This window comes from Hypanus sabinus, chromosome 3, assembly GCF_030144855.1.
Source record: "Hypanus sabinus isolate sHypSab1 chromosome 3, sHypSab1.hap1, whole genome shotgun sequence".
NCBI lineage: Eukaryota > Metazoa > Chordata > Chondrichthyes > Myliobatiformes > Dasyatidae > Hypanus > Hypanus sabinus.
Genome location: NC_082708.1, coordinates 83,179,074 through 83,193,915, shown reverse-complemented (window position 1 = coordinate 83,193,915; position 14,842 = coordinate 83,179,074). Strand labels below are relative to the sequence as shown.

At 39.5% G+C, this 14,842-nt stretch overlaps 1 protein-coding gene across 6 annotated transcripts in view; it reads left to right on the top strand.

The window, feature by feature from the left end:
* LOC132391484 (ETS-related transcription factor Elf-1-like) overlaps positions 1-14,842 on the top strand; it is a 165,898-nt gene that overhangs the window by 47,357 nt on the left and 103,699 nt on the right. For 5 of the 6 annotated variants that reach the window (XM_059964743.1, XM_059964747.1, XM_059964742.1 and 2 more), the window contains one exon: positions 4,607-4,679. The exons of the other annotated variant lie outside the window; for it this stretch is intronic. In XM_059964743.1, coding sequence (XP_059820726.1) covers positions 4,607-4,679 — 73 coding nt within the window. The remainder of the gene's footprint in view (positions 1-4,606; positions 4,680-14,842) is intronic. 6 annotated transcript variants of the gene reach the window in all.

Here is a 14,842-nt window from a genome sequence, read left to right as displayed (position 1 = left end):
AGCTGTTCCTGAATTGCTGACCATTGGTCTTCAGGCTTCTGTACCTCCTTCCTGATGCTAACATTGAGAAGAGGGCATACCCTGGGTGATGGAGGTCCTTAATAATGGATGCTGCCTTTCTGAGGCACTGCTGCTTGAAGATGTCTTGGATAATACAGACGCTAGTACTCAAGATGAAGCTGACTAATTTTACAACTTTCTGTAGCTTCTTTGTCCTGTGCAGTAGCCCCACCCCACAATACCAGACAGTGATTCAGCCTGTCAGAATGCTCTCCACAATACATCTATAAAAGTTTTCAAGTGTTTTAGGTGACAAACAAAGTCTCTTCAAACTCCTAAAGAAGTATAGCCACTGTCTTGCCTTCTTTATTGCTGCATCAATATGTTGGGACCAGGTTAGATCCTCAGAGATCTTGACACCCAGGGACTTGAAATTTCTCACTCTCTCCTCTTCTGATCCTTCTATGAAGATTGGTTCATGTTCCCTCATCTTACCCTTTCTGAAGTCCACAATCAGCTCTTTGGTCTTATTGACAATTCCTGCAACAACACTCAACTACAAACGTTTGTTGTTGGTATGTTTGCAAGTTCCCACTGAGCAGTTTTCTCACAATATGAACACTTTTATCCTGGTATCACTGGCTTTTGGAAGAGCAGATATGTAATCTGTCATGTTACAGTCCAATTTACACTTTCATTGGTTTGAAAGCCCTACCATTTTTCTTGCTGCAAAATCAAAATCATTGTTTTGAATTTCTTTTAGAGTATGTTTTTCCCAGTGTAGAAATAGCTCATATGTACCAGAGAGCATGCATTGAAGGTGAGGGGGGTAGGTTTAAAGAGGATATAAGGATAAGTTTTTTTTACTCAGAGTGCCAGATGCCTAGAATGTGTGGCCTGATATGGTGGTGGAGGCAAATACATGAGAGGCTTTTCAGAGACGTAGAGATAGACACATGGATATGAGGAAGATGGAGGGATATGGGCATTGTGAAGGTAGGAGAGATTTTGTGTTTTTTTGAATCAGTTTTTGCTGGTTCAGCACAATATTGTGGGCCAATGGCCCTGTTACTGTGCCGTACTGCTCAATTTTGTATAAAAACAATGTATCAAGAAATTCCTGCAGCAGTAAATTTAAAACTGCAGAATGGGATATAACTTCAATAACTTTAAAATAAACTAGGGTGATCAAGGGAAACATGAATGGAGTCAGGCAGACAAGGCTCATGGACGTTCAGAGACTTTGGGAATTGCAGAGAAATGTTCTGCGTAGGAAGGGGAGAAAATGAGGACAGTTTTAATGATTTATGTTTGTTGAGCACACAATAGCTTCTCTCATTGACTAATCAGCATATTAGACGTGAAAGTTAATTTTTAACTATTAACTACTACCATTGAACCAGTGAGTGAACATGTTCTGAATGGGATAGGTCAGCTGAATATTTACCATGACATAGATTAACAATCAATACTCTACAGAGCAGCAAGCTTTCTGTTTTTTGTGGAAACACTTTGAAATGAGGATTCTGTTTCACAGTCACTTTCAGCCATTACAAATAATCATTTGGTCAAAGCAACCCTCCTGTTGTCTGAACCTGTAAGAACCCGTGAACAGCTACATCCAATGATGGGAATGAGGAGTAAAAAAGGGCATAATTAATGTTTTACTGATTTTAAAAATTGGGCTGTGGTTTGCACAGTTCAATTCATTATGGTTAATATTTACTAAAAAAACTTTTATAACTGTATGCATTTGAATAGAGTAAGTCTTTTATTTTCTAAAGCTTTGTACTGTAAGGCTGGCATGGTGACACAGCCCAAGCAAATCAAGTTCAATCCTGACCTCTGGTGTTGTCTGTGCAGAATTTGTACATTCCTCCTGTGACCTTGTGGATTTCTCCAGCTTTTCTAGTCCCCCACCCCACCCCCACATCCCAAAGATGGCCGAGTTTAATTGGCCTTTGCAAATGACCCCCGTTTGGTGGGTGGCCAGATAATCAAGGGGAGGTAATGGCCATGTGAGAGAGAGAACGTGTACAGAGAGATTAGTAGATAATTGGAAATGAATATTTGCTGAGAGTGAGCATGGATTGAATGGGCTGAAAGATTTTCTCTGCCAAAGGAAATATGGAAATATTTGCTGCTTTCTACACTCTTGGAGGTCTGATCTGGTGAACTTAGTTTTAACAGGTTGCTCCAATATTTGTTCATGCTGGTTTGATAGGAGAAAATTGATGCAGTTGTGCTAGAGCCAGAAGCAGGGCCAATATTGGTCCTCAAACCTCACTTAAATATATGGATGCATGCTGCTGAATAGCTGGCAATTAGACACAGTTACTGCACCCTTGGTCAAATGCTGGAAAGGGACAGGCTGATTAGGAGAAATGAGTGAGAGAAAATAGTTTGGGGAGAAAAGGCCATGTAGGGGTCTGATGATCCTCCATGTCACAGTGCAATGTGATGAGCTTCTAGATGTGTATCTATGCAGATGTGTTTAAGGCAGACTTACTCTGTATAAAGGGCTTAGGGTCCAATTTTGCAGAAATTTGCAAGATCTTATTTGTTTCATACAATGCTTAATCATCTCTTTTTCTGGATTGTTTTTGGTGAAACAATCCTGGCATATTGGGCTCTTTGCCACACGTGTAATGACCTGCAAAATAGATATGGCATCTCCCAATGTCCAGATAATTATTTTCCTTATATTGTTGAAGCATAATTAGTCAAAACAAAGCAGCATGTCCAATGAATGGATAAATTAATTAGAACACCACTGAAGCAAGTATTGTGTTGACTGTAAGGTTGCTGCTATTCCTGGATACTTACTCCTGGAGGCATTTTGTGTAATTAGTGTTTTTATTTTAGATTAACAACATTATTTCTTTTTGTATCTCCCAGTTCCTGAATGCATTACAGACCTTTTTTAATGATTCATTCAAAAATTTAAATGTGCTCAAATAGGTAATTACAAAAAGTAAATAAAAACTCATTTTAACATAAGCTGGAATAAAAAGAACCCTCATTATTTGATGTTATTTATTTGTTGCCTGGTGCTAGAACCAATTCCTGATGAATGAATGTACTCCAGCGTCAGACACTGGGGAATTACATGAGGAATTTTTCTGGCAGATACTGTGCAGTTTTCTCCTCTTCCTTTAACTGTTATCTCGTCTGAAGATCCCAGCCACCCTGCTTTAGTGTGAAACCCAAACTTGCCTGTTTCAAGCAGCAATGTATTAGTAGAACCATAGAACCATAGAGCACTATAGCACAGTACAGGCCCTTCAACCCTCCATGTTGTGCCGACCCATATAATCCTTAAAAAATTTACTAAACCCACACTACCCCATAACCATTTTTCTTTCATCCATGTGCCTGTCCAAGAGGCTCTTGAATACCCGTAATGTTTTAGCCTCCACCGCCATCCCTGGCAAGTCATTCCAGGCACTCACAGCCCTCTGTGTAAAAAAGTTACCCCTCATGTCTCCCCTAAACTTCCCTCTCTTAATTTTGTACATATGCCCTCTGGTGTTTGCGCCCTGGGAAACAGGTACTGACTATCCACCCTATCTATGCCTCTCATAATCTTGTAGACCTCTATCAAATCCCCTCTCATTCTTCTACGCTCCAAAGAGAAAAGTCCCAGCTCTACTAACCTTGCTTCATGTGACTTGTTCAGTAAACCAGGCAACATCCTGAATCCTTCCTATAATGACGTGACCAGAATTGAACATAATACTCTAAGTGTGGTCTCACAATCCCCCTGTTAATGAAGCCTAGCATCCCATAGGCGTTCTTGACTACCCTAGCAACCTGAGCAGCGACCTTGAGGGATGTATGGATTTGAACCCCAAGGTCCCTCTGTTAATCCACACTCTTAAGTAACTGACCATTAATCCTGTACTCAGTCTTCTGGTTTGTCCTTCCAAAATGCATCACCTCACGCTTGTCCGGATTGAACTCCATCTGCCATTTTTCTGCCAACTCTGCAGCCTGTCTATATCATCTTGTAACCTTCAACTACCTACAGCTCCATCCCCACAACTCCTCCGATCTTCGTGTCATCTTCAAGTGCATTCGCTTTTATCTTGCTAGGAGATGGTAAGGAGCGACCACAAATATGAACTTTATCTAGGATTGAAAGTTGTCACTTCTTTATTTGAAATTATAATCGTCTTTTGTTCCTCACTGTTGGTTATCTGCTTTTATTTACACTGATCTTTTTCTCTTCACATATTTATAGAAGCTTTTCAGTTTCACGTTCCCTGCAAACTTTCTCTCATACTCCTGGCTCCCCTCCTAAATCAGTCTTTTTGTTTTTCTTTGATGAATTCCAAGAGGTTCTCATTCTTCAAGCTGACTGCTTTTCCTGGCAATTTTGTATACCTTCTCTTTGGATCAATACCCTTCTTAATGTCCTTCAATATATATGATTGAGCATCTTTCCTGATTGCTTATAGCAGCAGATTGGAATGAATAATTATTATGATGCATGTATACATTTTAAAATATTATCCATTGCCTATCCACAGTCAAGTAAACTTATCTAATCTATCATAGCGAATTCATGCCTCATATCATTGTAGTTTCCTTTGTTCATACTTAGATTCCACAGTCTCCATCCTAATGAAGAATTCCATCATTTTACAGATGCACACTTCTATAAAGAACTGCATGAAGTAAGATTATTACCTATTCCAGTCTTGCTATAAAATACTAAGCCTAGGATAACCTGTTATCAGTTTGGTTCCGTAACTTTCCATGCAAGTGCCTCTAAACATCTATTTAATTCTGTCCACAATATCACCACTCCTGTCAGAGCAGCCTCCACCATTTCTTTCGGCCTCTTAGAATTTTATTCCAATTCCTTCCCAGGTCAATGCCAGCAGCAGAAATTTTGACAGTTAAATATAGTTTGTTAGATAAGTACAAATTTTGGGGTTGAGCTTGATTTCCAACATTATTTAATACTGGGCAAGTGAGCTTCCATCCTGAAAGGTCTGTGATAAACTGGCAATACAAAGAGAAGCCTGCATGAGTTTTTTTTTGTAAGGTCTCTCTGGCTACCAAAGTGAGTTGAGAATGGGACCTTGTGCATTATGTGCAGTTTAGAATTGGTCTTGCATACTACATGCAAGTAAATGCTTTTCTGTCAGCTCTGTGCAGTTCCTCCTATACTTGTAAGTGTCCAACTTAAGTGAAGCCTGTATAGATGATTAAGTATTTGGAAGACCAGTGAGATGGACATACTGCCTTCTGCAGGAATGCAGGGAACTCAGTTTGTGGCTTGCAAGTTGTCTGGGCTATGAACAATTTGTAGGAATGAAACTCGGTTGTATCCTGGGGAGGATCTGTGACGGTGAGTCAGATAGCCTGCAGGCTGTATAGAAGAGAGGGTATGCTTGAGGGAAGAGGAGAGATCAGGAATGTTTGAGGGATGGTGGCGAGATCAGGCAAGTGGACAAACAATCAGCCCCTAGATCTAGAGATTGATTTGAGGTTTGGAGAATTGTTCTGATTTCGACAAGTAATGGAGAGCAATACCAAGGAAACCCTTTAAAGTTGAATCGAGCTCTCAGCTGATAGGAACTTCAGGCTCCACAATAGCAGGCAAAGTAAAATCAGAAAGTCCTCAACTATTTCTGAAGCACACTTAATTTCTGCTACTAGGGCTTGCTTCAAAGTAGGGGATCCATCTGGAATCAGGATACATTTCACAATTTGTTAGCACTGCACCTGCCCGGCAACCTCTGTCTGTGTCTGTGTCATGTACATGGAGGATCTTTGTAAGGGTCAAACTTGTGTTGAGTCACATGTACTTTGTTGCAAAGTGTGCACTCCTGCTCATAGGAACTGAGGGATTAATGTTTGAAGCAACATCTTGAAAGTAGATGGAGGGTTAAAGAGATTTAAAAAAGGGTGATCCTTGATGCTGAAATATCTGAGTAACAGTTGGTGTTGAAACAGGCCATGCTTTCCTCCTAAATAAAGCAGAAGTTGTCATAGGCAGTGAAACAACAATGGAAAGTCCTTGACTTCCTTTGCAATAGTATTTGTGACTATACATCTGAATTAGCCTCTGGAATTCCCTGTCCAAAGATCTTGCTTCTTTATATCTCCATCTGCTGTGGAGCTGCTGGTTTGAAAAATCAATGTACTTGATCAAGATTTGTGATCTGTGTCAAAGAGCCCCTCCTTTAGTGTGGTGCATTATGTCAAGTCGCCTAACTGCAGGTAGTCTTTTTTGCTAGATGGGGCTGAAGTACAGAAGTCACAACCACAGTATCCTTCACCACCACTTTGTAATGCTGGATGTCCTTATGATGGATGCTGTTTGCCAATCGTGAATCAGCTGGTGATATAATTTGTAATTGGTTTATTATTGTTACATGTACTGAAATAGAGTGAAAAACTTTGTTTTGTATTCAGTACACCACATCAGTACAAGGAAAAAGCAGTAACAGCATGTGAAATATAAAAACACAAAATGCTGGCAGAACTCAGCAGGCCAGACAGCATCTATGGGAGGAGGTAGTGACGATGTTTCGGGCCGAAACCCTTCATCAGGAGTGTTTGCTGATGATGAAGGTTTTCAGCCCGAAACGTCGTCACTACCTCCTCCCATAGATGCCGTCTGGCCTGCTGAATTCTGCCAGCATTTTGTGTTTTTATTTATTTCCAGCATCTGCAGATTCACTCGTGTTGCATGTGGAATATAATGTTACAGTTCTAGAGAAAGCATTTTGCAGGAGGACAATTAGATGTAGGGCCATAACAAGGAAGATTGCAAGGCCAAGAGTCCATCTTTTCATACAAGTGGTCCAACCAAGTTAGTAAATTGGTTGATTATTAATCACATGTAGCAAGGTAGGGTAATAAACTGCGCTGATAAGGCTTTGTTCTGATCAGTTCATTACAACAGTCCATCAGGGTAAAACAATAACAGAATGCAGAATAAAGTGTTACAGTTACAGAGAGAGTGCAGAGTAGGAATCCAGGGCAAAACAAAATTTGTCAAAGGCAGCTCTCCTCTGCCATTCCCAAGTAGATAGGCTTAGTCAGAGCACTACAGCACAGAAACGGGCCATTTGGCCTATCTAGTCTGTGCCAGCTAGGTTTTCTGCCTAGTCCCATCTACCTGTACCCATACCTTTTTTACTCATGTACCTTCTCCAAACTTTTCTTAAATGCTACAAATAAACCATATCTGCTGGCAGCTCATTCCACGCTCTAAGAGAAGTAGCTTCCCTTCAATTTCTCATTATATGTTTCATCTTTCACCCTAAACCCATGATCTTTAGTTCCAGTCTCACCCAGACTGAGGGGTGATGTGTGCATCTTCATTGTCCAGGTATTCCAGGGTTCAGTGAAGAGCCAATGAGATGACATCTGCTGTAGGTCTGTTGCTCAGATAGGCAAGTTGGAGCAGATCTAAGTCATTTCTCAGGCAGGAGTTGGTATGTCTCATCACCAACCTCTAGAAACACTTCATCACTGTGAATGTAAGTGCTACTAGATAATGGTCAACGAGGCAGGTCACCACGTGAGCTGTGAGAGCCTAGTCAACCATTGTAAAAAGACATGTTTTCCCAAGCTTGCATGTCTTGTGCTGTCTCCCACCACATTATCTGAAAGAAATTTAACAAATTTACATTTGAATTATCTTTTCCGACTGCTTCTACCAGTAGCACGTCCAGTTCCATGGTTTGTCCATTCACACGGTAAAACAGTATTTCTATAAACTTGTTCTGAATATTCCCCTCTGCAATTTGTGCTCTGATTTTGCTGTTAAGAAAAAATGTAATGTTATCTATTCCTTATGAACCCAATTACATCAGAAGGGTGCATCTGAAGATTTTGACTCAACATTTGACCCATAGTTTGAATTCTTTGCATAGAGTAAACTGTTGGATCAATATGTAACTCCTCCCTATTGTGACGATAAGACTCTTCACTCCAGATATCTTGGCATAATTTGAAACTTTAACAAGAACTGAACCTTCAAAAAGGTTCAGGAATATGTTAAATTTAATGACATGTTAAATGCCACAGGACATTAATTACTTGTAATAGGTTCCATGAACACCTTGTAAAAGTTCATTCCTGGTATTCTTAAGTAGCCTCTTGCATTGACTCAATGATACTTGTGAATTACAATATAGTGCCTAACTAAGTAATCCAATGATGTGCTAATTAATTAATAACTAATTAATAGCTAACATTGGTTTAATTAATAGTAGTTTAACTTCATTCAGCACTTCTGCAGAAATTCCCTCCAAATCTTTATAGTAATCTAAGATTAGTATTAATATTCAGTACATCAATATGTTATCAATTTGCTTTCTATATTAACCTATTTTCTAATAATGTGTTTCTGAAATACACCGATTTCTTTTTAAATTAACTTCTAGCATTCATGAATAACCTTTTAGAAATCTATTGTTTGGTATGATTTGTAGAGGATGATTAATTTCCCCTATTCTAACAGAAAAGTCATCATCTGCAGATGACACACAGACGTAGTACTGCACATGGAGGCAATGTGGAGTGATTACATGTTCTGCATTTTTATTTGGGTATCAATGATAAATTCACTTTGGGAGATGATTATGTGGGTAAGAGGTTGGATTGCATAATCAGTGCATTCTTTGTTCGTTCTCTGTCATTGCCCTATGAACAATTTTCAGCAAGCTCAGGTAATCTCATAAAATGTCAGTGCAAATTTCAAGTAATTTAACATATTACCACAACCTTAAGGTTTCCCATTCATTTCGACCATAAACTGTCCATGTTTTGTTGTGTGTGTGTGTGTGTGTGTATAAATGTTTTAATTTGAATATAAATGCAAGTAAGTCCAATGTCTTCTTAGATTGAACTACACTGGTGTGAAGTTCGATACATATCAGTCATGTGTCTGTAATGACAGACATATTTAGTCAAAGCTGAGATAATCATCAGGGAGATTGCTGTATGTTTCACCAGCTAGATACCATATATTTTAGTGTAGAGTGACTGGAGGTACTTAATTGCAGATATTACTGAAGATTTTATTAAAAGTGGCACAGTTAGAATTGAAATAGGAATGAAGAAAATCCACTAAGGCCTGGTTGGGAATTTAATGAGATCTATATGGCTGTACATTTTGCCTTATCTGCTGATGAGATGCAAAAAAGTGAGATTGTCAAGTCAAGTTTATTGTCATATGCACAACTACAGCGAGGTACAGGTACAATGAGAAACTCGTTTGCAGAAACTTCACCAGCACATAGATTCAAAGAATAACGCATAATACATAATATTTACTGGTCAGTGGAGAAATTTAAAAAAAACAAGACATTCATGTGAAAAAGGAGCATAATCAGGGACAAGTCCATGGTAGTGCAAGAAGTGACCTGTAGTGTTCTGTGGTTGAGGTGGGATTACGATTGTGCAGGTCACTTTAAGAACCTGATGGTTGTAGGAAAGTACCTGTTCCCAGACCTTGTATTGTGGGACTTCAGGATTCTGTACCTTCTGCCTGAGGGTAGCAACCAGAAGAGAGCATGATCATTTGGTGAGGATCCTTGAAACAAAGGCTTCATTATTTCCCTACTTGAATCACTTTTCCTTTGATTTCCTAGCTTACTCTAATGTTGTACAATCCAGCCTCAAAGGACATTACCTCACCTTCCATCTGAGCAGGTTGCGGCCTCGAGAATGAGCTGATTACTTTAGCAATTCCAAGCGACCACTCTTTTTTCCCCTCTTTCCAAAGGTGTGGCTCCATTGTTCTGTTATAAATACAGTAAGTTATATTTTCTGTCACTAACTGCCAGCTTTTAAATTAATTATCTCTTTGACAACTTTGGTCTGCGATTTATTTCAGAATTCCCTTTCTTCTTATTGTCCCCTTCCTGTGGAAAATACAGCATTCCTCACTCTTCCAATTCTGATAAAGGGTCTTTGATCTGAAACATCATTTCTACTTTATCCCTGCAAATGCCCGCAGCATTTTTCTGCTTTTGCTTAGAATCTACAGTTTTTCTTCCAATTGCAACACATGTTTTCTTCCTATCTGATTCCAGATAATTCTGTATGCAAATGTCCAATTACTTAGGGTAAACCTCATGAAGTAGGGAGCAGGATGGTGAAAACGTAACATAGACCATTTGGGACCATGGTCAATGTGGAGCTCAGTTTCACTGCGTGCAGCTAATTAAACATGATTAAGAGCCACTACTTCATGTCCAACTGTAAAATGAACAGTTGCTTATTGAACTATTTTTCTTAGATGTCTCCAAAGCCCTTTACAAGCATTATCCAGTTAGTATCATATGCCTGCAATTCCCTCAAAGCCATGCACTATTTTCCTCTTGATAAATATCAGTTTCTTCCCCCAGTGGTGGAGGTGGAGAAAATTACCAATGGGCCAATTACAAAACACATTAGGACGGAAGCCCTGTCTAGGGTATCCCTAACAAGCGAAAGAGCAGAATTCCTTATTGTATGGTAATATAACTTATTACCATTCCTTTCTTTGTATTGTCAATGCTCCAGTCCGAGGCCTGATTATTCATGACTATCCTGAAGATCAATCAATGAGGTACAACTTCTGGTGACTCATCTGGTAACCAGTTCTACAATTGCAGTCTCTGTTTCACAGTTTCAGCTATGGACTTCTCTGTGACTGACCACAGTGGCTCTATAAAATCATTAACAACTACAACTGCAGCTTCCTCTTTGATCTACACCTTGCACTCCATTTTCTGGTCAAAGAAAAGAGCATTTTCCACTCATTCCTCTTCTCTTTCTTGGTATTTGTCAACTGTTTAATAGAATTTAAAGACATTGTGAATGACATTCCAGGTGGTAAATCACTATTTCAATAGTCACCATGGCTTTGCAATCATAAAAGGATTTCAAGTGGAGAGAAAGTACAGTAAAGCTCTATCTGACTAAGTGGTAATAATAATGTTGTCATAGCTAGCTCAGCAGGTAATGTTTGCCCTACTGCCTTTCAACTCACCTGGACCCTTGTTCCTGCATTGTCATTAAACTGGAACAATTATAACAATACTGCCTAACATTAAACAAAGTGAATGGTGAGCAACAAACACAAAATTCTGGAAGAAGTCAGCAGGCCAAGCAGAGTCTGAGGAAAAGAGTAAACTGTCGATATTTTGCACTGTGACCCTTCATTGGGACTGGAAAAAAAGATGAGAAGTCAGAGTAAGAAGGTGTGAGGGGGAAGGGGAGGAAGAAGTACAAGGTGGTAGTGATAGATGAAATCAGGAGAGAAGTAAAGAGTTGGAAAGTTGATTGGTGAAAGAAATGAAGGGCTGGAGAAGAGGAATCTGACAGGAAAGTGTAGAAGACCATGGAAGAAAGGGACAGAGGAGATGGACCAGGAAGGAGAGAGAAGGAAATGGGAATGGGGAATGGTGAAGGAAGAGGGTGGCAATTATCAAAATTTAGAGGAATTGATTTTCATGCCATCAGGTTGGAGGCTACCCAGACAGAATATAAGGTGTTTCTCCTCCAACTTGAGTGTGTCCTTGTCACGGCAACAGAGGGGGCCACGGGCTGAATGTTGAGTATTGAAGTTGAGTGTGCTTAAGCATTACATTCAATAGTCCATAAAACTGACTGATCCAGCACCACCGCACTCCAGAAAGTTACAATGGGATTACATTTCCAGTGGGAAAGTCCAAAGTTCAGGATCTGCTTGGCTACATTCCTTTGTGGAAAAAGCATTTCACAGCATATTGAAATGAAATCCTATTTGTACATAATCAAATCATTACCACACATAGACATAAAGTAATAACTGTTGGTTTATCTACAGTAGATGGTTGAAGTTTTCATTTAATATTTTTAACTACTGTCATTCAAAGTACTATAACTACTATATTCAAAGATTTTGAATATAAAAGTAGACAAATTAAAAACTATTCTTAATTGTACTGTGAATATTACAGACATATAGATAGCCAAAAACCACAGGAAATCTGAGAAGAAAAGATGCAGTTAAATTTTAAAAATGCATGCCTCTCCACTTCAATGCACCACCTGCACATTTTCTGAGTTTTCAGTTCCCTATAGAAGATTAAACTTCTGGTAAGTTTTTGCATATGTGGATCAGAAACTGTGTTTACAGTACAACCTTGCCCATGAATCGAGCTATACAGTCATTAGCCGTACTACATAATATCACCCTCAATACCTTGATTATCTCTTGAGAAATCCTGCTGAGGCTTCATCCATCACTGTTTCAAACGATACACTGAGATCAAAACAACCACGTTGGTTAAAAGACACCTCATCTCCCATCAGATTCCTTTGTTCTTTGATTACCAGTCCTCCCACTGGTGGAAACAGTTTCTCCTATAACCACAAAATTTCTTATTATTTACCTTCTTTGCTCTGAAGAGATCAATCACATATACAGAGGTCCCTTATCCCTAGGACATTCCAGTAATTCTTCTCTCCATACACACCAAGACCAACATGTATTAATCATTGTCCATTTACATTAAAAGATTCATAAATATCATTCAGCAGATATAATTGTACCTACTCATTACTTCAGTCAATTAAGGTTGTTCTTTCACTAAGCCTGCCTTCCTATCCAGTCCAACTTGTAGTTTGCCTGCTTTGCAAAGATTTTAGTGATCTTGCCATCACACAGGTTTAATACAGTCATTCCTTGTCACTACTCTTTCTGTGAGAGTCTTGACTTTTCCATTCTTTCAGCCTTTGTTAACAAAGTGGTTAGTTTTGCTGTGGTTAGTCTTGTTATACACTAATGGAGAGTCTTAAAGTAATAGTTTGACACAGAAGGCCATCAGCCTATATTGTCTGAGGTGACTCTAGGCAGAGGCATTCAATTAATCCCATGCCCCTGCAGACATGCAGCCTCTCTGATGCACATGCTCACCATCTTTCCCCCTTCAGTTCTTTTGACACTTACTCTGCATCAAGGGGCAGTTTGCCATATTCAGTTATCTAACAGGACATCATTAGGATATGGAAAAAACCTGAGCACCCAGAGAAAACAAGCAGCCTCCAAACAGACAGAACCCGAGATTTAACAGAACGTTTTTAGTGTGATTAAGTTCCCCAAGGTTCTTCATGAGTACTCTCACATAAAAACATAAAATTCTAGAAGGAGATACTAGGACAAGTGACTAAAATTTTGATCAGGGAAAGGGATTTGAAGACAAAAGAATGAGATTTCTAGAAGGAACTTTGGAGCTTAATTAGCATGGAAGCTGATGGCTTGGTTGAAATGGTGGAGTAATTAAAATGGGAGAACAGGTTCAAGCGATTCTAGGGTTGAGGCAGAATGCACGGAATCGCATACCAGCACATGGATGAAATTGAAACAAGAAATCTGAATCTTGAAATCAGGGTATGTTTTAATAATGAGTCAATGCAATTTATTGCAAGTTAAGACAAGGGCAACATATTTTGGATTACCACAAGATTATTTAGTGGGGATAGTGAGAGGGACATGGGTTACATTGGAAAAGTCAGATCACACAAGTACATAGATCTGGTTCGGCAGCAGACTTGTAGAGATTGCATATTTTCCTGGTGATTATATAGCTTTTCTTTAAGTGCCTCACTTTCCTCCCACATTTCTAGATCAGGCTGGTTGTTAGTTTAATGAGTTATTTCCTGTACTTGGATGATAGAGTACCAGGATGGGTATGTGGAAGAGAATAAGTTACGTGAAGATGAAAAGCTGGGATAGTTGTGAGCCAGTATCGACTCAATGGGCTAAATTCCTTCCATAATATAATAAAATACAAAATGAACACGTTTACAGATGTATATAATGTTATTGAGATGAGAAGAGGCAGAAAGAGCAAGAATGTGGTCCAAAGCTCATCTCAAATAAAACATGGCATGAAGGGTTGCCCTCAAATAGTTATCTGGCAGTAGGTGGAGTCACTAAATAGTGAAGCGATGTCTAGCCACGTCTGATTCCTTAGCACTCTCTGTCATGTACCTGGTCCTGACCCACCTAGAGAATAAGGACACTGACGTCAAAATTCTGTTTCTGGATTTCATTTTGGCATTTACTGCTATTGTCCCACAGACCTTGGTGAACAAACTTCTGCTCCTTGGTCTAAATATGCAGTTGGGTGTTGGAACAGTGATTTGACGACATAGAGGAGGTGGAAGAGCTCAAAGCCCGGTGCTAGGCAAATAAATTCTTCCTCAACATCAACAAGACCAAGGAGATGGTTATCGACTTTAGGAGAACTTCTGGCACTCACATCCTCTTTACGTTGGCAGCACAGCAGTGGAAACTGCAAGCAGTTTCAAACTCATGTGAGTGCACATCCCACATAAACTCTCATAGTCCTACACAATCAGGAAACCTCACCAACTCCTCTGCTTTCTGAGGATGCTGAAGCAAGGTGGACTATGCACATCAATACTCGTGACCTACAGATGCACAGGAGAGAGCATCCTAAAATGCTGCTTCACTGCATGGTATGAAAACTGCACTGCAGCAGATGACGGGTAGATAGATATACATCTATATATGTGTATTAAAGTCCTGAAAAAAGACCAGCAATATCATGAATGATTGCACCCACCCTGTTCATGCACTGTTTGTTCTACTCCCATCAGGGAGGAGGCAACATAATGTCCACGCCAGGACCACCAGATTCAAAAACAGTTACTTTCCCCAAGCAGTAAGGCTGATCAACACTTCCACCCACTTATCCACTCCACTACACCCTCCTCCACCACTTCTTTATTGTCTCCTGTCAGAATCACCTTATGTTCAGTCACTTTTTGGATATACAATCAATGTATATAATCTAACTATGTATTTATATTTTTA